The sequence below is a fragment of the Halichoerus grypus genome, chromosome 9, assembly GCF_964656455.1.
Source record: "Halichoerus grypus chromosome 9, mHalGry1.hap1.1, whole genome shotgun sequence".
NCBI classification, from domain to species: domain Eukaryota; kingdom Metazoa; phylum Chordata; class Mammalia; order Carnivora; family Phocidae; genus Halichoerus; species Halichoerus grypus.
In genome coordinates, this window is record NC_135720.1 from 29,176,312 (window position 1) to 29,200,386 (window position 24,075).

Genomic DNA, 24,075 nt, shown 5'->3' on the forward strand with positions numbered 1-24,075 from the left:
CGTATTGGGACAAGTCTTCTGTTCTCTCTCCAGTCTTGACTTCACAATCCATTTTCCATGCTGTGGTCAGAGTAGGTTTTTTAAAAGCTCTGATATTTTACTCCAATACTTTAATTCTGTTAGTGGGTCTTCTTATATTTCAAAATCAAGTTAAATTCCTAAATGTTATACATGGCCCTAAATGTGTTTCCTGCTTTTCTTACGTCTTACCCACTTAACCTCTTTCCCTATGTCTCAGCCATGCTGATCTGCCAGCAGTCATATATGTTTCAGGCATTGTGTCTTATTTCCCAATCCCCTTTTCCTTATTTTGTCCTCCAAGGTTCATTAGGAATATTTTAAAGGAAACCTTGCCTAATTCTTTCAGTGTGGGTAGTTCAGCACGTTTCCTATACACTCATTGTGCCTGCATTGTCGCAGTTCACGTGGTAATATGTGTGTTACCTCTAGTAGACTTTTGTTTCTTGAGGATAGGAATTAGGTCATTATTATTATTTCATCTGTTTATCCTAGTACCTAGCACAGTGTCACACAGTTGGCATATTTCTTCTCCCCATCATTAATTAATTTGTGATTGCCAGAGTAATAGTGTCTGTGGATTCCCTGGTATCAAATGAGGAAAAGGAAGTTGATATTTTGGTGATATCAGAGACTCACAGATTATGCTGCTTTAGGGCGTTACTCTGCAGCACTGAATACTTAATATATGTCAGGCGTTGCTCTAAGCACTTTACGTGTATTGACTTATTTAAATCTCGTAACATCCCTATCAGGAAGATTCTATTATTGTTATTTTGTAGGTAAGGAACCTAGGCACAGAAAGAAGTTCAGTAACTCACTGGAAGTCACATTGTTAGTAGCAGAGCCTGGATTGCACCTAGGCTGTCTTGCAGCAGAGTCCATGTCTTACCTACTTTACCAAACTCTGAATGGTAAATTGGAGGATTTTGACACGGAGTGGTTATAGGGGTTCTCCTGTGGGAACATGAAAGTGTGCAAATGTATCTACAGCTACTTTATTCTGTTGCCAGTTACACAGAGGACACCGGTGTTTCTACCTCATAGGCTGTCAGTAAATCTTTGTAGGATGAATCTGAGAGTCTTTGATCGTCAGTGCTAAAGTTGGCTTCTGGGATTCCTGCATTATCAAGAAGCCTTGGCTTCCTTGTATTAATAATTTTCATGAAAATAATGGCATTTGCATGAACATGGAAATAGCTTGGGCCATGGCCATGGATGTGAGAAAACAAGAGTGTATTTGTGCCAGAAAATTCGAGTCCGCTTACGGGAGTAGTAGGGAAGAGATGAGTCTTGAAAGGTAAATCGGCCATGAGATCCTAAGGGCCTGACCTACGTAGATGGCAAAGGAAAGAAAAGGAGAAATTTGAGACATGTTGATGAGGAAAAAGTAAATAGAGTTAGTATTAATTGTATATAGAGGTTTTGAGAAAAGGGGGAATCAGAAATCAACTGTGGGGTTTCAAGCTTGATTGGACCAGGATAAAGCAGTTGATCATTTTCTGGGCAAGAGGATGAGTTAGGAGATGATCTATGCATTTGAGATGGTGCTTATAGGGTATAAAATATGTATTTAATGCTTTTTCTAATAACTAGAGTAGTACTCAACGGGGGGTGATTTTGGACCACAAGGGGACACTTGGCTATGTCTGTAGACACTTTGGATGCTGCTAAACATCCTGCGGCGGGGGCGTCAGCTCTCCCAGCAGAGAAATTTCCTGCCCCAACTATCGGGAGTACCACGGCTGGGAAATTCTGCTCTAGAGCACCTGAGGCATGCGGGGTAGATTTTTACCATGATATCTTTCAGAGAAGTCACGTTGATAATCCCCTTTTAGTTTTCACCCTTCCTCCTTTAGAAATTTGTCAGAGCATAGAAAGAGCTGCCAGGAAATGATTCTGTTTGTTCAGTTCAGCCACCAGCAAACAGGTATAAATGATATACAAAGTATCAAATATTTAGGTTGGAGAAATAGAGAAATACAAAATTTGCAGGAGCTTCAGTCAAGGAGCTTCAGAGTGGAAACAAGGGGTTTGCCTAACACAAAAGGCAAAACTGTTGAGAGCATTTCTTTCAGCTTGGTAGCGCATTCTGAATATATAGTTGCCATTGAATGGCTGACTAGATGAACTTTGCACTTTTGTTTCCAAACACAGACTTTTCAGTAGTGTGGCCTTCAGGATCATTGATGGAAAGGGCTTGGGTTGTGGTATGCTGATTCTACGTGTTACTGTCAAGGAGGATTTTACTTTATTAACTTTTAAGAAAAATCAAGAGCATCTCTGAAGAATACTGTAGAAAGAAGTTTTTAGTGTTTTGAAGTATTTGTTTTAATTTGTATGCTTTTCACTTCAACATTTTAAAAAAAATTTTATTAGAGAGAGCACAAACTGGGGGTGGGGCAGCAGACTCCCTGCTGAGTACGGAGCCCTACGCAGGCTGGATCCTGGGACTCTGAGATTGTGACCTGAGCTGAAATTAGATGCTTAAGGGACTGAGCCACCCAGGTGCCCCTTCCCTTAAACATTTTTAATTATAAAATAATATAGTTGTATCACAGAAGTATATAAATTTTAGAAATGAAAGTTATTTCCTTTTTAGTATCACTCTCTAGACATAATCACTTTTAAAAGTTCACTTCCATTCTTGTGGACTTTTTAATGCCAAGAATATAGTGATATAGCATCTTTGCTATTTAATATTGCAGTTACTTTTTCCACAGTGTGTCATGGTTTCCTTTTCATGAGTATAGGTTTACACTTTTATATCTGAATTGTTCAGATGCATTGTAATTTGTTTAACCACTCCCTTATTGATGTACACCCACCTTTTTTTGCCATTACAGACAGCACCACAGTAAACAATCTTGTTCATACATTGTTGCACAGTCCTGTTAGTTATTTCTGTAGAACACACTGCCAGAAGTATAATGTACATAGTAAAATTTTTTATTTTATCACACTTTTCTCTGCCAAAAGTATACCAGGCTGTGCTCTTGCCAACAGTGTCAGATAGCACTCTTCTTCCTCTTTCCCTTGGCAACTCTAGATGCTAATTAAAAAGTAGAAATATTTCTACTTTTTCTTCTGCCCTCTCTCCCCCTCTGTCCTCCCTCTTCCACCACCTCCTCTTTTTAGTCCTCTCCCTCAGTCCCCCTCCCATTCGTGTCTCCCCTTTCCTCTGCTATACCTTTCTTTGACTTGTGTATCTTGACCTGGTTCTTTTATTGTTCACTTTTTTCTTTCTGAGTTGTTTTCTCTTGTTGGTTTGTAGGAGCTCTTTTATTATATATCTTAACCCCTTGTATATATTTCCCTACATACTTTATGTTTCCTTGTGGTATCTTTAATCATGGAGAAATTTTAAAATTTTTATATAAAACTTGTTAGTCTTACTTAAATGTTATAAATACATATTTTTAAAGGAAATACATTTTTAAAAGATTTTATTTGAGAGAGAGAGAGAGAGCGCGACAAGCAGGGGGGAGGGGCAGAGAGGAAGGGAGAAACAGGCTTCCTGCTGAGCAGGGAGCCTGTTGTGGTTGTGGGGCTCTATCCCAGGACCGTGGGATCATGACCTGACCTGAAGATAGATGCTTAACTGACTGAGCCACCTAGGTGCCCCTATAAATGTGTTTTTATATTTTTCTTCTTTATATTCATATCTTTGATCAACAAAGAATTTATATATGATACACCATAGACATATGATAGAACATTTCTTTCAAATGAATGGCCAATATTCCCAACAACATGGACTAACCCATCTTTTTCCCACTGATTTGAAATATCACTTTGCATATTCTGAATTTCTATTTGTAACTCTCCATATATTCTTACATATTTTTCTATATACTCAAATGCTATTCTTATGTATAGTAAATATAAATATATTCCTATTGGTACATTTGCAGATGCTCTGTTCTCATTCATCAAGCTATTCTTTTTTTTTTTTTTTTTTTTAAGATTTTATTTATTTATTTGAGAGAGAGAATGAGATAGAGAGAGAGAGAGAGAGCATGAGACGGGGGAGGGTCAGAGGGAGAAGCAGACTCCCTGCCGAGCAGGGAGCCTGATGCGGGACTCGATCCTGGGACTCCAGGATCATGACCTGAGCCGAAGGCAGTCGCTTAACCAACTGAGCCACCCAGGCGCCCTCATCAAGCTATTCTTATGCCCCATTTTAATTTACTCCAGCTTTATAGGAGAAGGTCTTGATATCTGGTAGTTCAAGTCCCCTATTATTATTCTTAATTTAAAAATTTTATTGGTCATTCTCTCACATTTACTCTTCCAGATGAACTTCAGCATCAACTTGGCTTGTTTCTTCCCAAAATAATCCCTTTGGATTTTGTACTACTGGATCATTCTTTTTGTTGTTGTTGTTTTTGTTATGTACTCTTGAAACTTGCATGACACTTAAGCAAATTTAAAAAAAACAACAAAAAAAACAAAAAACAAAAGAACCAAAAACCTGGGCTCAATCTAAAGGTAAAGTACACTTTTGTGTTACTGTTGGTCTATGACAAAGCCCAATCTTTTTCAGTTTTTTTTACCTGGTTGACCCTTAAATAGGCTTTTTCTCAAATTAGTTTTGCCTCCTCTTTCTTTTTCAGGGTCATGTCGGATTTCATTTGTTGAGACTTTCCTAATTAGGTGCATACTTTGAATTCTCTTGCTTATTGTTTCTTTAACTCATCTCTACCACTTTTATAATTAACTCTCAGGGTAGTGTATAAGCCCTTTGTGAATAGCCACCGTGCGATTCATATCTTTTTTTAAACCCAGTTATATCACAGGCCAAGGTTGTATAGCCTTTGTCAGATCAACCGATATGGACCTCAGTTTTCTTAAAGTAGGTAGAATTATACCTACTCTGCATGGTTGTTATGAAGGCAAAAGAGTATGTAAGCACCTAACAGGAGAGCATGCGAGAGTGCCCATAGCAGGGCCAGATTGGCTTTCTAGAATGCAGATCTCTAAACATTAGGAAGTGGCTGGTATTAAGTGCAAGTAATAGAGAGTAAACTGAGGTTATTGTCCAAAGAAGAGATCGAAGATAACTTGCAAAAGCAATAGAGATCATTTCATGTCTTCAAAATGTAAACTCTTAGGGGTTAATCATTAAACTCTATTGAATGTTTGTTGTGGGCAGAACACTGTTGTCATGTGCTGTGGACTATGTGAACATATGTATAAGACAGTTTCTACCCTCCCAAGAGCTGGTCGTCTAATATTGAGTGTGCTTTAAGACCAAAGGAGTAAATCAGAGGCAGGTAGATCTTTTGGATATGCAAGCTTACGTTTTCAGTAAATTCAGGAAGAGTATGACAGTTGTGTGGTGCTGGGGAAATTGAGCTCTGTATCCTTTACAAAGGCATACACATTGAAAAAGATCTGGGCCTAGATAATTTTGTATTTAAGAGAAAACTTAGACACTGCTCTTTAGATCTCAAGTCTGGAAACGAAGCAGTGGAGCCCTGGAGGAAGCAGCCCATCAAGGAATAACTACAGGGACAAAAGAAGGCTTTGCTTTAGAGATAACTGGAGTATGAGAATGATGAATTGGACAGGTAGGGTGAGATGATTAAGTGCGGGTCTTACCACTTACTGTGAAGTCACTTAATTTCCTTGTGTCATTTTTTGATCTATAAAATAAGCAGGTTAGGCTTGATCAACTGGATAAGCTGTTTTTTTCCATCCGAATGAAAAATCAAAATGATGATCGATTCTCTCCGTCCTCCTAGAGACTGAACACTAGTCGCTAATATGTGAATCTTCAGAATGCATATCTTTTTGTGATTGGGTTTTACATGACTTGAGGGAGGACATTGATTATTATCCTTTGGAATGGCACATTTTACTTTTACCTCCTAACGGGCTATTTAATTTGAAAATCATTTTAGTGGTTTGGGAGTCAGAGACATATACTGGACTAGAAATCATTTATTTCATTGTAACAGGCGGTCCCCCACTTACAGTGGTTCTACTTAGATGTTTTGACTTTACAGTGGTGCTGGCGTCATACGCATTCAGTAGCAACCATACCTTGAATTTTTGAGTTTTGATCTTTACGCAGGTTTTAATGTGATGCCATCTTCCCTCATGATGCTGGGCAGTGGCTGTGAGCTGCAGCTTCCAATCAGTCACCTGATCACGGGGGTCAACAGCCAATATGCTTACAGCCATTCTGTACCCACACAGCCATTCTGTTTTTCACTTTCAGTACAGTATTCAACACTTTACTAAAAAGCAGGCTTTGCATTTAGATGAGTTTTCCCAACTGTAGGCCAATGTAAATGTTCTGAGCATATTTAAAGTAGGCTAGGCTAAGCTGTGAAGTTCTGTAGGTTAGGTGTATTAAATGCATTTTCAGCTTATGATACTTTCAGCTTATGATGGCTTTATTGGGACTTGAGCCCACTGTAGGTTGAGGAAGATCTGTAGATGAGAAAACTGAAGCTAGCGAAATTAAGGGAACTGCTTAAGGTGTAAGGGAGTAGTAGCTAACTAGTGGCAGAGCAGGAACCAGAATCCCCCCCTTTTTTCTCTGCAAGTATTCATTCCATACTGACATTTTTGGGGGCTTCCTGAACATTTAATGCTCAGTTTTTTGCGGTTGTTACGCAGTGAATGAATTTCTAGTTGGTTGGGGAAGATTGGAGAACACAGTAAACATTTCATATTTTTATGTGATGGAGGATTCAAATACTCATATGTATCTCTTAGTGATCCGTGACTGGTTATTTTAGTTATTAGTTCACTTCTGACCTATTTGTAGATTTTGCCTGGCATCAGTGTGATGGTGATTATGAGAGGAACTTTGTAATGTGGTTGGATAAGTGGAAGTGTATCACATTGCTGTTGACAACAGCTCAGTGGAAAATTTACTGAATGTATCTTTTTTCTTTGTGGATAACACCAAATTGAAATTAACATATTTCCAAAATAGCCCAAGTCAAGTTTATCTCTCAAAGGGAGGGTTCTAGAGTTGGAATTATTGAACCCCTTGAAATGGCATGCAAAATTTTATGTGTTTGGTACATTTTTCTGGCAAGCGTGTCCCATTGTTTTTGTGAGCTTTTTCAAAGGGGGGTGTGTGTGACCTAAATAAAAAGATTTCAGAACTACTGCTTTAATGGGTGATAATTCAGATCTATAATACTAGACTTATTTTACTCTGAGAAAAAAAAGACTTTCATTTAATTGAATTTTTGAAATACTGCATCTTGTGTTTGATGTCTTATAGATAATCACTAGAAATGAAAATAATATATATTTATTGTATCCCCAGAAATATTATAGGATCATATTGTGATTTTTGTACTTTTAAGACCTTCTTTGTAATTTTAATTTTAGTTGTTTTTTTTTTTAAGTCAAAATTATAGTTTTTCAATGTACTAAATGTGTAGGAAGTGAGAATTAGTCCTGGCTAGCCTGGATTGAGACATTCTGTGCTTTATGGGTTTTTTCTCCCTATTCTTTTGACAGAGGCCAAAATCCACCATGCCTCTTTTCCTTGTCTTAGGATGTCCTCCCTACCTACACACACCACCACCACCACCACCATCATCATCAGTGCTGTGTGTCCTCCTTTTTTATCCCTGTCTCATCTGTGACTCCTCTCTACTTTTGCTATAACTCTGGAACTGCTTTTTTCATAAAAATCAAACCCACCTGTAATTCTCAATCTGTTTTCTGAGTGGTTTTTCCACTCCTTGCCTTACTTCACTTATATTCTCTCAAACCTCAGGGTCTGGAACGTCAACTTTGTTCTTTTCGCCTTTTCCATCCCATTATTCCTCCATCCTTTTTTTTTTTCCCTGAAGTTTTTGCTCCTTTGAAATTCCCGTCTTTTGCCAAAATCATCTGTTCGTTAGTCCTCTCACTGCTATCATTTACTGAGCAACCTCATGTCCTCTTTATTCATTGAATACTGGCAGCTGGCTTACAGTTTTCTTCTCACCCTCAGCTCTTGATGATCATAGCTTACTTGTGCATCGATGTGGAAAAACACCAACAAATGCTACACCTGGACTTTGAGTTCCTTGACCACTTGATTTCCAGTGACCTTCACCTCCTCAGCAATTCACTCTAATTCCCCTCCTCCAGAATTGCGAATTCATACTCCTGTTCTGACCACGACCACTTTTCTTGACCTATGGACCTCTTCTGTTTATCCCAGTGCATTAGTACTCTTCCTTTGTCATTTTATTTGTTTAATCCCACTTCGGATTCGTGATTAATGATTAACCCCTAAGAGTTTACATTTTGAAGACATGAGATGATCTCTATTGCTTTTGCAAGTTATCTTCGATCTCTTCTTTGGACAATAACCTCAGTTTACTCTCTATTACTTGCACTTAATACCAGCCACCTCCTAATGTTTAGAGATCTGCATTCTAGAAAGCCAATCTGGCCCTGCTATGGGCACTCTCGCATGCTCTCCTGTTAGGTGCTTACATACTCTTTTGCCTTCATAACAACCGTGCAGAGTAGGTATAATTCTACCTACTTTACTCTGGGAAAACTGAGGTCCATATCGGAAAAAAAAAAAATCTCAATAACTTTTCCTCCCATTTTGCCAATACCTTTAACTGCCTTATTTCTTTGCTTTCTCCTTGCACCTGTTGGGTAACCCTGAATGAAGCACTTAATGTCTTCTCTGTGCCTGTTCCTAAATTGCTAGACGAGATCAGGTCACAAAGAAAGGCAGATTGATTCCCTTATAAATGTATTATCATAGATCTTTTTAAAAGATGTTTTTATTTTAGTTGACCCAAATGTTACATTAGTTTTAGGTGTTATCATAGATCTTAAGTGGGCCTTCAGTACTGTCCAGCAATTCCCCTTTGTGCAACAATTATTGAAAACTATTTGCTTCACTGGTCTTTTTACTTTCCTTGTTCACCCTCAGTCTCACTAGGTAACTGGCTCCTTGTTACAGTGAAAATAGAAGCTAACCATTAGGAATTTTCATCTTCCACCTCCTCAACACACAAACCTACTTCCTATTACAGTCAAAAGAGCCCTTCGCCTATCTTAGTTTAGACTCGGCCTGTGCTTCACATCCCATCCCTTTCTGCCTTCAGGAATTCTAAAATATCTAATGTGAGCTTTTCTCTTCCTAATTTTTTCAACCAGTCCCTCTCAGTTCTATCCTATCAGCTGACTCTTTTCCTACCATTCTACCATAGCCCTCCCAGTCAAACTTTTTAAGTGAGTCATTTGCACATATCTATAATCTCTCATCTAAAGCCCTTGGGACCATATTTAACTCAGAAATCAGAAGTTTTGAGATTTAGGAAAGCATTACCATGTACGTACTACCTATGGTATGATAACCTCAGTGGGATGGGGGGCAGCACCCTGTGATCATCACATGATGATTTCTGACCTTGAAATGTATGGTTTTTCACTCTAAGTGGGATAAATAAGGGCTACAAATAGCCTTCATGTCAGTCCAGGTCAGGTTTTGCTTCCAAATTAAAACAAAAACCTTAATTTTCCAGAGCTTTCGGGTTTTGGAATTACAAATAAGAGATTGTGGCCAGGTACTTCCTCTGTTTTCTCATCTTCATTTTTTTTTTTTTTTAACCCATTCTTGCTTTTCCTTCTCTCACTTCTCTCAGATGGCTCTTGCTAACTCTACCAATGACCTTTATTTGAAGCGATCATGTCACTAGTGAATGTTTCCCCAGACTCGGGTGGTGCCAGCTCCATCAAACACTCTTCCCCTGGTTTCCTTGGCACCCCCGCCCACCCTCCTCAGTCACCCTTTTGCAGGCTCAGTGTCCTCTATCTTGTGATTAAAGGCTGGATTTCTTTCAAGGCCCTGTCCTAGGACTACTTCTGTTCTTTCTCTATATTCACTCGCTCTGTGATCTCACTTAGGTCTGTGCCTTCAACTACTAATTATGTGCTGATGAATCACAGATAGATGCTCCAGCTCGCACCTCTCCTTGAGCTTGACTCTGTCTTCTCCCCTCTTTCTTCTTCCTGTCACTTGCTTATATCGTTTTGGTGGCTTCCGATTTTGTTAGAACAAGTGTTAGGATCTGTGTGGCATGGCCTGACCACTGCCCCAGCTTTAGCCTCAGTTAGTGAGCTATGTTCCCTTTCCCTTCTGCTTTTACTTCCTCTGAGGTCCCGTGCTGCCTCCCACAGTACAGTCGCTGTGCAAACTACTCTCTCTGTTCACAGTACTCTTCCTTTCTTTGTAGGTCATTCCTACTCATTTTTGCATCATTGCTCAACTCTCAACTTTCCTGAGGAAGCTCTCTAATTTGTGTGCCCTATCACCAAACCTTTTGACACCATGTACACATTCTGACACTAATAACAGTTTTATTTTTGGTCAGTTAGTGCACTTTCTCCATTAGATGTAAGCTCTCTAAGCACAGAGATTATGTATGCTTTTGTTTACCATTATATTTCCAGCATAGTGCTTGGCATATAGAAGGCAATAGTAAACATTTTGTATGCATTATATACATTAATTTATCTTTTCTGATTTAAAAAGTAATGCATATTTCCATATATATATAGAAGGCAAATAGTAAACATTTTGTATGCATTATACACATTAATTTATCTTTTCTGATTTAAAAAGTAATTTATGTATATTTCCATATATATAGAAGGCAAATAGTAAACATTTTGTATGCATTATATACATTAATTTATCTTTTCCAATTTAAAAAGTAATTTATATATATTTACCAGTGTAACGTGCAGTTTCCACTTTTAAGTGGACTGGTAATATTACTGAAAATTATAAAGATACATTCTAAAGAATTCCATGAATCACAGGTATATTTTTTAAAGGATCAGATGCATAAAAGTCTTTGATCTAGCTCATAATTGATCTTGTTCTTTTTTTTTAAGATTTTATTTATTTATTTGACAGAGAGAGACACAGCGAGAGAGGGAACACAAGCAGGGGGAGTGGGAGAGGGAGAAGTAGGCTTCCTGCCGAGCAGGGAGCCCAATGCGGGGCTTGATCCCAGGACCCTGGGATCATGACCTGAGCCGAAGGCAGATGCTTAATGACTGAGCCACCCAGGAGCCCCTCATAATTGATCTTGTTCTTAATTCACTCTTTCTGTATTGACCTCTTCCCCCATATTCTTGTTAGATATCAAATATCTTACTAAGCCTAGTATTGTGCGCAAGTAAAATATATAGTGTCCAGCACAATTCAGCAGCCTCTTAACTTGCTCATCAGTTTATAGGTATCACGGGATTAAAAATAGCTTAGCCATCTGCTAACTGACCAAACAATTTTAGTAGTGTGAAAGGGCGTGGTAGGAGACAGGGACCTAGGGCCTAGGTATTCTGTCAGAGCAAGGCTCAGTGCAGAAACCACCTTGTGGCCTCTTAATACTGAAACTTAAGAGTCAGTTCAAAATTAGGAAGAGATTTGGTGGAGGTTAAGCATAGCAGAGTCCCAATAGTAGGGGATTTCCCAGAATATAGGGTGACAAAAGAATTTCAACATTTTAATTTTCACTTAAGTTTTTTTAGAGAAAAGAATATGTATAAAGATATAAATTCTATAAAACTTAATTATCATGTTATATATTTATGTAATATATAATGTGTAACAAATTTTTTAGAAATCAGCCTTAATTAATTAGCCTTTTACATTTTACTCTCTAATTAGGAAAATCAGTAGACTCCCAGTCATCTCGAAGTGAATCTGAAATTGTGCCAAAAGTTGCTAAAATGACTGTGTCTGGAAAGAAGCAAACTATGGGATTCGAAGTGCCTGGGTAAGTTCTTAAGCCCTTCCCCATCTTTTTTTTTGGAAATTGGTACTGTCTTCCACTGGACTGTAAGAAAGAGAATCTATTTTAATAAATTTTGCATGATGTGTCAGTAAGGTTGAAGTATCATGGGTCCTCAGTGTGACATGGTACAAAGAAGGGGATGAGAAATTAGGCTTGATACTAAATATGCATGTTACTTAATCTAATACATTGTCAGTTTCCTCATATTAATTAAATAATTTTTAGCAAAAACCCTCTATTTTGTGAACTCTAGCACTCTGAGCTAGGGAATCCTTCTACCACTAGATGGCATAAGTAAGCAGTGTGTGGGAATTAAATGTGGTTGGCGAATCATGTAATCATTAATTAAAAATTTTTTTCTAACTGTGATCTTTACTTTTTTTTTAAGATTTTATTTATTTATTTGACAGAGAGAGAGACAGTGAGATAGGGAATACAAGCAGGGGGAGTGGGAGAGGGGGGAAGCAGGCTTCCCGCTGAGCAGGGAGCCCGCTGCGGGGCTGGATCCCAGGCGTTTGGGATCATGATCTGAGCTGAAGGCAGACACTTAACAACTGAGCCATCCAGGCGCCCAATAACTGTAATCTTTAAACTCTTTTAGATTTTCAGGTTGAATTAAATGGATCACTAGAACAAAGACACAAAATATAAAATGAAACATACCTAGAATTTCAAATCTGGTGAGAAATCATAGATGCTACATTAGTAGCACTTACTTGTTCTTATAATCTCGAGGATCCTCCCAAGAGTTTTGTAGGCAAGGGAAGTCAGTTGCTTGAGGCTTAACAGCACAGTTAACTTAAATCCATTACTTATAAATTACATATATTTTGTCTGTCATTTAGATAGATAAGAATCACTGCTATCAAATATAAACAAAAAATAGAGGATTTTTTTAAATTTCAAGAAATAAAAACTAAGCAGCCTTATTTTTTTCTCCCTTACAACATTCTTCTATCTAAATTAATGGAAGTTTCATGAGTCTTGGTTGTGAAGAATCTTCATGATCACTTAGTTCAATTTTTTTTATTTTATAAAAGCAATACTTTGTTTAGATTCCAATTCAGTGAAGGAAGGAACTCCATATCCAGGACAGAGTAAGTGTTCAGTGTATGTTGAATGGATGAATGAAATTTTAATGAGTGACATTTAATGAATTAAAATGAATGACATTTTAATTTGGGTAAATGTATCCCATTACAATAATTTTCAGTCCTCATTTAATTACCAAAAGCTTAATATATGTCTTTTCTCTCTGAGTTGGGGTTGGGTTAGTCAGAATCATAAATTTCTTTATTATTCTTATGTCTTGGGAACCATTTAATCCTATAATGGGATTATTTCCATTGAGAGAAAAAAAAAAAAATAGAATGCGCAATTCCTTATTCTAAGAATTTTATAATCTTACTGCAAAAGGTTTTGGAAATTTTAGGGCAAATAAGCCCAAATTAATGTATCATATTAGATGTAAGTGCATAGTTATCTGTGGAAATAATTATAAAAAATAATGGATAATAAATGATAAAGAAAAAAATAATAAGTACAAGTAAATAATTCTTGACAACCTAACTCTGTTGTACTTCACAAGTGTAATGCAAGCCTTTCAGAACCTTACAAGACTATATGCTTCATGAGGACAGGGACCATTAATGTTCATCATCATATTTCTTCTCATAGAATAGTTTATTTATTGATCAGAGTCCTTGGGGAAATACATTTTATTTTAAAAATAAACTTGGAGGGGCGCCTGGGTGGCTCAGTTGGTTAAGTGTCTGCTTTGGCTCAGGTCATGGTCTCAGGGTCATGGGATGAGTCATGGGGCTCCCTGCTCAGCAGGGAGCTTCTTCTCCCGCTCCTTCTGTTGTTTACTCTGCTTGTGCTCTCTGGCTCTCTCTGTCAAATACATAAATAAAATCTTAAAACAAACAAACCAACTTGGAAAAATGTAAAGGTAAAAAACAGCCTGTGAGTCAATATTTTGTTACAGCTCTAGGAGAGAAGTCATCATCAGAACATGAGAGGTCTGTAGGTACAGATCAGGATACTCAGAAATGCATAATATTGCTTAAGGACCAAGCTATATTTGTGTCAAATACTTATATAGGATTTTTTAGGAAGTTTATACTAAGGATAATACTTAAGCTGTTATTCTGATTTGATTAATGAAACACTTCTGAGTCAAGATTTCAGCATCATAAATACCTACATAGTGTGATTCCCAATGGCAGCTCATGAAAAAGGGTTGATGCATTGCTTAGAAGAAACTAAAACAGCAAACTTTTTCTTCACTAATATTAAAGATGGTAAATACCTCTCTAGAAAAAGTATAAATGGTTAGAACCTTGCATAGAGAACAAAAACTCTTAAATTTAAATTAGCTTCCCAGTCTCATTTAAATAAATGAAGAAGAAAAGTTAAGCCTGTAGATTCATGTAGAAATATTCCTACTTTTGGAAAGATGGTTTAGGAAAAACACCAGAGTAATCATTTTATAATAATAGATAAGTTTACAAAATTGTATCAGAAAGCACTTGAAAAAAATTCAAACAACTTACTCTTTTTTTCATATCAGTTAGTAGTTACAGCCTTTTTAGGTCTCATCTTAGAGATTTTTCAAAACCTTAAAATACTGAATTTCACCTCGTAATATGTAGAAGTTTTTAATAAGCACAAACTTACTTAGGATGCTTTTCTAATTACTTCGGTCACTTCGTTCTAACACTGTACAATTTAGTGAACTAATTTGTATTTTACCTAGAATTTATTTGAATGTTTTCATGAAACCAAGAGAAAAGCAAACCTTTCATTTTACTGAGTTGTAAATGAAACGATCAAGTCAGAGCCATGCTTTGTGAATCCCTTCAACTGCTGGGCCAGCTGAGCTTCAGGGCCCTACCTGCTGTCAGCCATAGCCATTCTGCTTGGCTCTCTTCTCTGCACTGGACTTAACTTTCCTTTGAAGAAAAGCTTCTGTAACTAAAAACAGAGATTTGAAACCAGAAATTGTGATTTCTCCCAGGTCTGAGCAGAACCAGAGCCCATGTCTAGTTATTTTGGTTGAACACTTTTGTTATAATTTGTAGGGGTTTTTTCAACTTGTCTAAATGCAGAGTTGTCATGTTTTGGTTTTAGAACTAGCTGTGGTCATTCAAATGTTTGCAAATTAGAGTCTAAGATTTCACTTAATTTAACCTGTTGGAATCCTTTAAAAGAACTGGACTGTTTCCACATACTTAAATTTTTTTCCCTGTGGATCTAGATGAAGCCAATCTGCCTATGTGGTGTTAACAAAGAACACCAAAATTGTTAGTAGAGATTTACAAAAGCAAGAGAAAAGGGGAGTGGGTATGAGGTTTTTAATGCAGTTGCAAATATAACTAATGGGACTCTTTCCTGAGGACTAGGATGAAGGGTCAGTGTTCAGCACATAAAAGTGCCCTGAGAGGGAAAAATGAGTCTGTTTTTTGTACAGTGGACAAGAAGAAAATAATGTACTATTCTCACAGAAACTGCTTTTTGTATGTAATTCTTTGCCAGTTCCAAATTGAATTGAATAGGATTGGTTTCATTCTTAATAACTTGCAGTTTAACCTGTTCTTTGTCCTGTTTCTATTTGTCTGTGTCACTGAAAGGAATGTAAAGTATATCGTAGGCTGGTTGATTCGATCACATTGCTGATAGCTGTCCATGGGTTAGATAGCACTGATACAGTTTCTGTAGATATTGGTCAAAGAGCTAATGCACTAAGGTCAGTGTTTACTTTTGGGGGCATCATCATTATCAAAGAGCAAGTAAGTTACACTAGATGGCCTGGTTTCTACTTTATATATTTGAGTCCCTCACTAGATTGTAAGCTTTTGGGATTAGTAGATAAATTTCTCATCTCCATCTTTTCTTCTCAGCATCAATGCCTAGTAGAAGTTGTAGTTTTTAGAAAATCAAGTATTAGTTGAATTAATGAATTAAAAACTTCTTTGCTGAAAGTATTAAGAAAATGTAGACAGAGTTATCTCCCTTAAGGATAGTGTTTGAGCAAAAAAGATTGTTAAGTCTCTGTCCTGTTGGAAGAATGAGTTAGGGATGAAACTATTTTTTTAAAATACTACTTTATCTTTAGGAACACATTTAGTTCCAGGTTTTACAAAATATCTCCATTATGCCATCTGTTTTGATAGGACTGTATGGCTAAGGCTATGGCCCTGAATTCTGTTATTTTACAGGATATTTTCTTCTTATCTTAGTGTTTGCTGGACTGTTTTTCTCCTGGGCTCCACCACGTCTGTATTTACGTGGTTTGGGTCTAGCTAACTTATCATTTCCACCTTAATAGACTAGCCACTTAGCAGAGATCATTTTTGGTCTGCAAGTGTAAGGAATAAGAAGAGACAATTCCTCTGCCCTTCTGATCTTATAGGATGTCGGTTGAGTTGGTTTAAACACTTTTTTTCCTATCTCTGTTTTCTGTAGAGTAACTGAAGAAAATGGTCACAGTTTCCACACACCTCAAAAAGGACATCTTAGTGAAGGAACCGGCATTGCTGCTTCTGATGTTCTTGACACTGTTTCTAAATCAGTTCTTCCATCCCACACCATTCAAACATCAGAAGAGCAGAGTTCAGCACCAACGCTGGTGAAAAAGTCTGGCAAGCTGAGGCAGCAAATAGATGTCAAAGCGGAACTGGAGAAGCGGCAGGGCGGGAAGCAGCTCCTCAACTTGGTGGTCATCGGTAATGTCCTTTGTTCCTCTGGGTGCCCGGTCGCCTCTGCCTTAGCCTGGCCACTTCCTGGTGGCAGCACGGACACTCGTTCCCGCTCTGAGTTTCTGTCTGGGTGTAAATGGACACAAGCAAGGAGGCATCGCATCATAATGCTTTCTGGTCACCCTGGGGGAAATAATGCCAAGTTACCAAGGAGGTCATTAGACTTGCTTGTGGCATTTTCATTTTGTGAATGTTTCCAAAATGCCATGTCTTATTGACAATTTGAATGTCCAAAAGTCAAGGAAATTTCCCCCCTCTCTAAAGAGACACTCTTTTTTTCTCCACTTACTTTGTCATTTGATAAACATTGGTATTTATTACTCTAAACACTGACATGAACTATTGGATTACATATTCATGCAATGCCTCAATGTGAACAGCGTCTGAAAATGTACCGAGTATTAATCCTGAATCAATTTTCCTTAGGTCATGTTGATGCTGGGAAAAGTACTCTGATGGGCCATATGCTTTATCTTCTGGGTAATGTAAACAAAAGAACTATGCATAAGTATGAACAAGAGTCTAAAAAGGCTGGCAAAGCTTCGTTTGCATATGCATGGGTCTTGGATGAGACTGGCGAAGAAAGGGAAAGGTAGTCACTATATTTCAAAATTTTCAGTTTGAAATGATATATAATCTTTTAAATAAGTATGTAGTATGTGTTGAATATGTATGAAACATGCCATGAAATATTCTAGAAACTTCTTTTAGAGAAAACTTTTAATTATCAGGGGAATATTTTTATTATAGTTTCCATTATATCTATATACATTTTCTACTCTTCCAAATTCTATGAGAATAGTTAAAAAGAATGTTTATAAACAAACAAACAAATAAAAACCACACACAGAAAAAGGCAGTAAAAAACCTTAGTTACTTATTCTGTGGGAGAAGTTTCAGTTGTCCCTTCCCTAAGTATATGTCAAATTGACTTGATTTTGAATTAAAATTATGAATAAGACTAAATTTTATATAAGGTAACTTTAAGGACAGGTAACTTTTTGTAGTAAACTGTCTTCTGTCTGGAATTAAAATGACCAGTAAATTTAAATTATCAGACTTAATTCATCTTTATACTTTCTGTAGTATGTTTTTATATGAGATAGAGTCAACAAACTAGTAATTAAACCTACTTCCTACTGTAGAAATTTAATCTAGTCTATTGCTGTGCCCGGTGCTAACTCTGCAGGAGAGAACAGCTACTCATATACCTCTGGCCAAAGTATTTCTTTTCTTTTCTTTTTTTAAGATTTTATTTATTTGACAGAGAGAGACACAGCAAGAGAGGGAACACAAGCAGGGGGTGTGGGGGAGGGAGAAGCAGGCTTCCTGCGGGGCTCGATCCCAGGACCCTGGGATTATGACCTGAGCCTAAGGCAGACGCTCAACGACTGAGCCACCCAGGAGCCGCCAAAGTATTTCTTTTGAGGTCTTTTTAGAGTGTTGGTATGTATCATGTCAGAACTGTCCGGGCGGGGGGGCCACTGGCACCTTTGTCAGGAAAGGAAGGGGACAGCTAATAGGTGAAATGGCAGGTATATCAACTGTGTCAAAATAATGACTAAAGACTCCGAAGTCCTCTGAAAGTCCTAAATCAACCAAGAAATTATCCCACGTTCCCTATCTTCCTTCTGAGTATGATTAGAGAATATATTTGGATTTTCATACTTTATAAAAAGTGTGTATTTATTTTCTTGGGGAGTCTTGAATAGTCTACATTATAATACATAAGGTAGTTCTCAATAAAGGGTCACAATATTCCTTAGCTCTTCTGATAAACAGAATTTTATATCGTGGGTTTTTTTTTTTTTTTTTCTTGTAGGTGGTCTTTTTTATTCTATATCGCATCATAAGCTTGTTTTCCAACCTCGTGAGGAAAATTAATTGGTTGCAAATTTTTGGAAAATGAATATTGGAAAACAGTAGAATTTTTGTATGATGTCAGTGTTAGAAGACTAAATAATTTCCATCTACCAGCTTACCAAGCAGATTATTAAAATATATGGCTCTTTAATTATATTTGTGTCATCTGCTAAGTAGGTAAAGAGATTGAGAACAGTAAAATTTAAGTTAGAATAACTTGTTTGAATTTACTTAATATGTGAGTTGAGCTGGCAAGTGAGCTAATTATCTAATTCCTAGAATAGTCAATAATTTTAGTGGGGTTTTTATTTTTATTTTTTATTTTTGATAATACATCTACTGGTTGGCTGTTACATTTTTGCTGCTGGTAGTTTTCTGTTGCTCAGCATGATGCAAATTTAGAATATTCTTTGGTTCTGTAGATAGCAGATACTTCTAGATACATAAGGAGAGTTTTAACTCACCACTGTATGTTCCTTAATAGCATTTCAAAAATACAGTGTGTTACTTATCCCACCACGTTAAATATTTATAAATCGTCTATTCTCAGATGTTGAACAGAAATTAGTAAAATGAGTGACATTTATATATCCTTAGGGTTACAAATGCAGACCAGAGCTGGCTCAAGAGTGTATTCTGGTCAAAGCAGTCTTAGGAGCTCAGAATGAGTCTTGGTTCATCAGTATTCTAGGCAATTTTTTGAAGATTATTAGAGAGAATTAAGCATCATTTTCACCAAGTCAAATGGCCCATTGTTTAAGCTAGAATGACTGGATCAAGGAGACCCACAGTTACCTTACCGCTCGCTCTGCTAGGGGAGACACATAAATTATTCTCATTGTCAGAACACTTGATAGTAAAAGGGAGTGCTCATTCCTTATTCTGGACTGTTTGGGGCAAATCAGGATGAATGATTACCCAGTTTATTGCCCACCCGATTTCCCTTTCCTGATTTCTGGAAACACTCAGTACCTTTGTAGACTCTCCCTGGGCTTTCTTACAAGCCGAACCTACATTTTTGTGGCTAAGAAGAGGCACTGTGTTGGTCTCCAAGAAGGACAAAACAGGATGGGAAACAAACTACTGTTTATCTCTCGCAGTTTTTAAAAAATTTGCTCTCTCCTTTGATATTTCTTTTTTTCTAAATGTGTAACGTACTGACCTACCTTGCAAATGAAAGTTTTATGTTTATTTTTATAATTAATGAAGCATCTACATATGAAGATGAGGAAAACTTCCTCCCGATAGTGGTCACGCTCCACGTTACCTTCTCATGTGCAGTATTTACTGTTTCCTCCTCCAGAGGTGTCCCCATGTTATCTTTCTTTGCTCACAGTCTACCTAGCCTTTTACCAAAAGGAAAAAAAAAAAGAGAGAAATGGGAAATATCCAGCATTTTGATTAAGCTCTTGCTGCATCCACAGCCTTATTTTAAAGCCGTACATGTGAAATTTTGTTACAGCAGAGATTCTAGCCCCAATTGATAGCTTAATTTGTCAAAATAGTAGACAGTGTAATAAAATTCCCATTATTTCTTAAGAATTTAGACTGTCATTTAGCCTATATTATTAAGTAATTTAGTCCATAGCACTGATTATTTCTATAGTGCGTTCTAACCATTTTATGTTTTCTTTAAGGGGAGTAACAATGGACGTTGGTATGACAAAGTTTGAGACCACTACCAAAGTTATTACATTAATGGATGCTCCAGGCCATAAGGATTTCATTCCAAATATGATTACAGGAGCAGCCCAGGTACCAGATATTTCCTGAATTATACTACAGTGATTGTACATAAAATTTCCTGATGCTGAGCTTATAATTCTAGGATTGTAACTTTTAAAATATTTTGAAATTAAAAATTTTAACTTTTGAAAAGTTTTGAAAAAATAAAGATTGTATTTTTATGATCTTATTGGTACCATATAAAAGTTTTTCTAATTATTATATAGAAGCAAATGTATAAAAGCTATGAATTTATTATAGTAAAAATAATGGTAAAGTACTGGATGAGATACAGCTTTATATTATATTAATCAATAAGTTGGAGTGAATATTTCAATATCTGCCTTTTTGCTGTATTTATATTCAGGGCCTATATCTTTTAAAAGCACTGATTTATGCAGAAACAGTGAAGCTTGGGAGTTTTGCCCCTGTGGTTTATTTACTTTCTCTGTAGAATTAAAAAATAGTTGCAATTTGTAGAATTACATGGTTCTTAAGGATATGGAAAAAAATCAAAGACAATAACTTTAAATAATTAAAACAATGAAAAGAGCACTGCATATAGAGGACATGGATTTTTTTTAATAAAAGATGATTATTGGAAAATATAAAGAGTTCAAAAGTTTGCCTGTGTCTGGCAAAAAGTGTGACTTAAGCAATTGGCCATTTTCTGAGTTCTTAACATCTATTTAAAGGGAATGTTAATATGAGCATTCGTCAACCTAAAAAGGATGTTATATAAATAAATTAGAATATATTTAAAGATAAATGAGAAAATATTCTATTTTAGGAAGTTGATACATAATTTCAGAATATTAATTTAAGATCCATGGACTGAACAAGATATTGAAGATTGAAAAATAATTATCACTCTTGACTGAGTACCAGATATGGGCTAGACACTGTATGAGGTGTTTTGTATACATTTAGTTTAATCCTTATAATGAAGGTGCATATTATTCCTGTTTTATTTTACTTTTTTTTAAGATTTTATTTTTAAGTAATCTCTCCACCCACGGTGGGGCTCGAACCCACAACCCCGAGACCAAGAGTTGCATGTTCTACCAACTGAGCCATCCAGGTGCCCCGTCCCTTTTTTAAATTAATGTACTTCTCATTGCATTTACCAAAGGATACAATATATTTTTCCCTTTGTTTCATTGTGTGTGTGTGTGTGTGTGTGTGTTTGTTTTCATTCGATGAATACTTGCTGAAGGTCTGCTGTGTGCCAAGCACTGTGGTAGGCAGTATAGGGATATGAACTAAGAAGCACATTTTGGTAGTTTAATGGGAGAGGCAAACATCAAGCAGTTATAGTAAAATGTCTTTGAATCCTAGAATCTAGAATAATCATAAAGATCGTTTTTTCCAAACTCCTAATGGAATTAGCATAGGAAAGGATTTCAGAAATTATCAATTGAATTCTATATGACAAATGAAGAAATGGGCTCAACATATTAGGGAACTTAGCCTGCAAAATACTGGGGTAGGCTTTTAGGGATACAAAGAAAAATGTGGGGTATGCTGCTTCTCCTCAAGGAAATCACGTAGGAAGGTAAAACATGTAAAGACGAAAGGCTAACACAAATGTACTACAAGAAGAATATACACAGTATATGTGATAAGGAAAGATCTCTTTGTAGTGCCGAAGAGGCTTCCTTAAAAATGTGTAGGCATTTGAGCTCCCAAAGACAAGCTGCTGCATGAAAAAATAGAGAAATTGCCCCGGAATTTTTTGGAGATGATAATAGGAAAGAGAATTAGGAAGAATACTTACTGCCTTCGATATCTTAATGTCAATTCAGTGAATTTCAAAAAAATTTTTTTTTATTTTAGATTTTGTTTATATGACAGAGAGAGAGCACAAACGGGGGAGCAGCAGAGGGAGAGCAAGAAGCAGGCTCTCTGCTGAGCAGGGAGCCCGATGCGGAACTCGACCCCAGGACCCTGGGATCATGACCTGAGCCGAAGGCAGATGCTTAACCGATTGAGCCACCCAGGCATCCCAATGAATTTCAAATTTTAACCTAAGAAAATAAATATAATTTGACAGTTATCAGCAAAACCTGATTAGAAGGAGATTTATAGTTATTGAGTCTAGGATTTGGAAGGTCAGGGCTGGGTGCTTTATATAAACTACACTTACTCTTCATTGTTTCTGTGAAGTGAGCAAATTTTTTTTCTTCTTTTAAGTTTTCATTTAAATTCTAGTTAGTTAAGATACAGTGTAATATTATTTTCAGGTCTACAGTATTGTCATCCCACACTTCCATAAAACACCCAGCGCTCCTCACAACCAAGTGCACTCTTTTTCTTTTTAAAGTTTTTATTTAAATTCTAGTTAGTTAACATACAGTGTAATATTAGTTTCAGGTATACAATTTAGTGATTCAGCACTTACTTACAAGTAAAATGATACCCAGCAAGATTAAGCAATTTGCCTGAGGTGAGGTGTAAGGCCTGTTAGTGAGTACACATGAGTGAAACAGAGTCAGTTTTCAAATGGATTGCTCCAATTTGTGCTCTTAACCAAGAATTCTTGTTCAAAGAACTGGATCTCATTGAAGAAGTTAGGGTTCAACGTTTCAAGTCATGAAGGATTGGAAATGAATGCTGAGCTCTTAAGACGAGAAGAAAGGCAGGAATATTTGGGTAAGAATAAAAGGAGAAAAGAACAGAAATCATAGTGTAAATTGCCCCACCAAAGTATGTGGTTGATACTTCTAATGTAAAGTTCTGTTCAGAGCAAAGTATCTAATAAATTCTTTACTTACTTTATGACCATTTTATTTCTCATTATGGTAAACATTATATGGCAAAGTATGTGAAATTCTTTAAAGACTGGATAGCACAAATTTAAAATGTCATTGAGGAAACAAGGAAGAGGAAAGCTATTATGGACTCTGTTCAGACCACAAGGCCAGAGCGCTTCCTGTGGGTGGAATGTAAGAGGACCCTCCAGAGAGCGATTATCCAGTACCAGTCTGAGCTAGCTCAGGAGGGGACTGCTGGAGTTCATTATTACATCCTGGATTAGAGAAAAACAAATTTCTGTAAAAACAGGTAGGCCTGCGAGGCAAGAACTGCAAAAGGGGAAAATGCAAGAGTGCTCCTTTCAAGAACGTCCTGACAGTGCATCAACAGAAATAGTCGATGAGGATGAAAGTGCACAAACCATTCTCTGCAAATTTTCAAAGACTGCATCCACATGATGCAAGTGGAGTCACATAAAGAAGTATCAACACGGGCGCTTGGGTGGTTCAGTCAGTTAAGCGATTAAGTGTCTGCCTTTCGGCTCAGGTCATGATCTCGGGGTCCTGGGATCGAGTCCCACATTGGGCTCCCTGCTCAGCGGGAAGCCTGCTTCTCCCTCTGCCTGCTGCTACCCCCTGCTTCTGCTCTCTCTCTCTCTCTTTCAAACAAACAAATAAAATTAAAAAAAAAAAAAAAAAGCATCAACACAAAAGAATAGTGGGAACCCGTAAAACTAGTGTCAATAAGGCTAAAGAGGAAAAGGACCCAAGGCTAAGGTTAGCTTTTTTCCTTCCCTTTTTTGTGTATAAATGGAGTGTGAGAGGAAAAATGTCTTTCACCTGATTCTCAAAATGCTCCAGAAAGGTTAGAAACCCTTGTTAAGTCAAGATTCTTTTTCTCTGCCATAAAGGGTGAATGTGCTCTTTTTGCATAACTCATTTATTCACAGTTTTTCTTCGTTATAAATAGTACTCTGGTAAACATCTTTGTTGATTTATAATTCTCGAGGATAAATTCCAGGAAGTCGAAGTGATGGAAAGCAAAATATAAGTATAATTTTAAGGCTCTTGATACTTACTGTGAAAATGCCCTCCAGAAAGCTTCCTCCCTTAAACAGGCGGTGCGGAAGAATGCCGGTCTCACTACGCTCTTGCCTGTAGTAA

At 37.0% G+C, this 24,075-nt stretch overlaps 1 protein-coding gene across 2 annotated transcripts in view; it reads left to right on the forward strand.

Moving 5' to 3' along the window:
- HBS1L (HBS1 like translational GTPase) overlaps positions 1 to 24,075 on the forward strand; it is an 85,553-nt gene that overhangs the window by 38,172 nt on the left and 23,306 nt on the right. For both annotated transcript variants that reach the window (XM_078054693.1, XM_036097443.2), the window contains exons 5-8: positions 11,684 to 11,792; positions 16,278 to 16,537; positions 16,997 to 17,162; positions 20,071 to 20,188. In XM_078054693.1, coding sequence (XP_077910819.1) covers positions 11,684 to 11,792; positions 16,278 to 16,537; positions 16,997 to 17,162; positions 20,071 to 20,188 — 653 coding nt within the window. The remainder of the gene's footprint in view (positions 1 to 11,683; positions 11,793 to 16,277; positions 16,538 to 16,996; positions 17,163 to 20,070; positions 20,189 to 24,075) is intronic.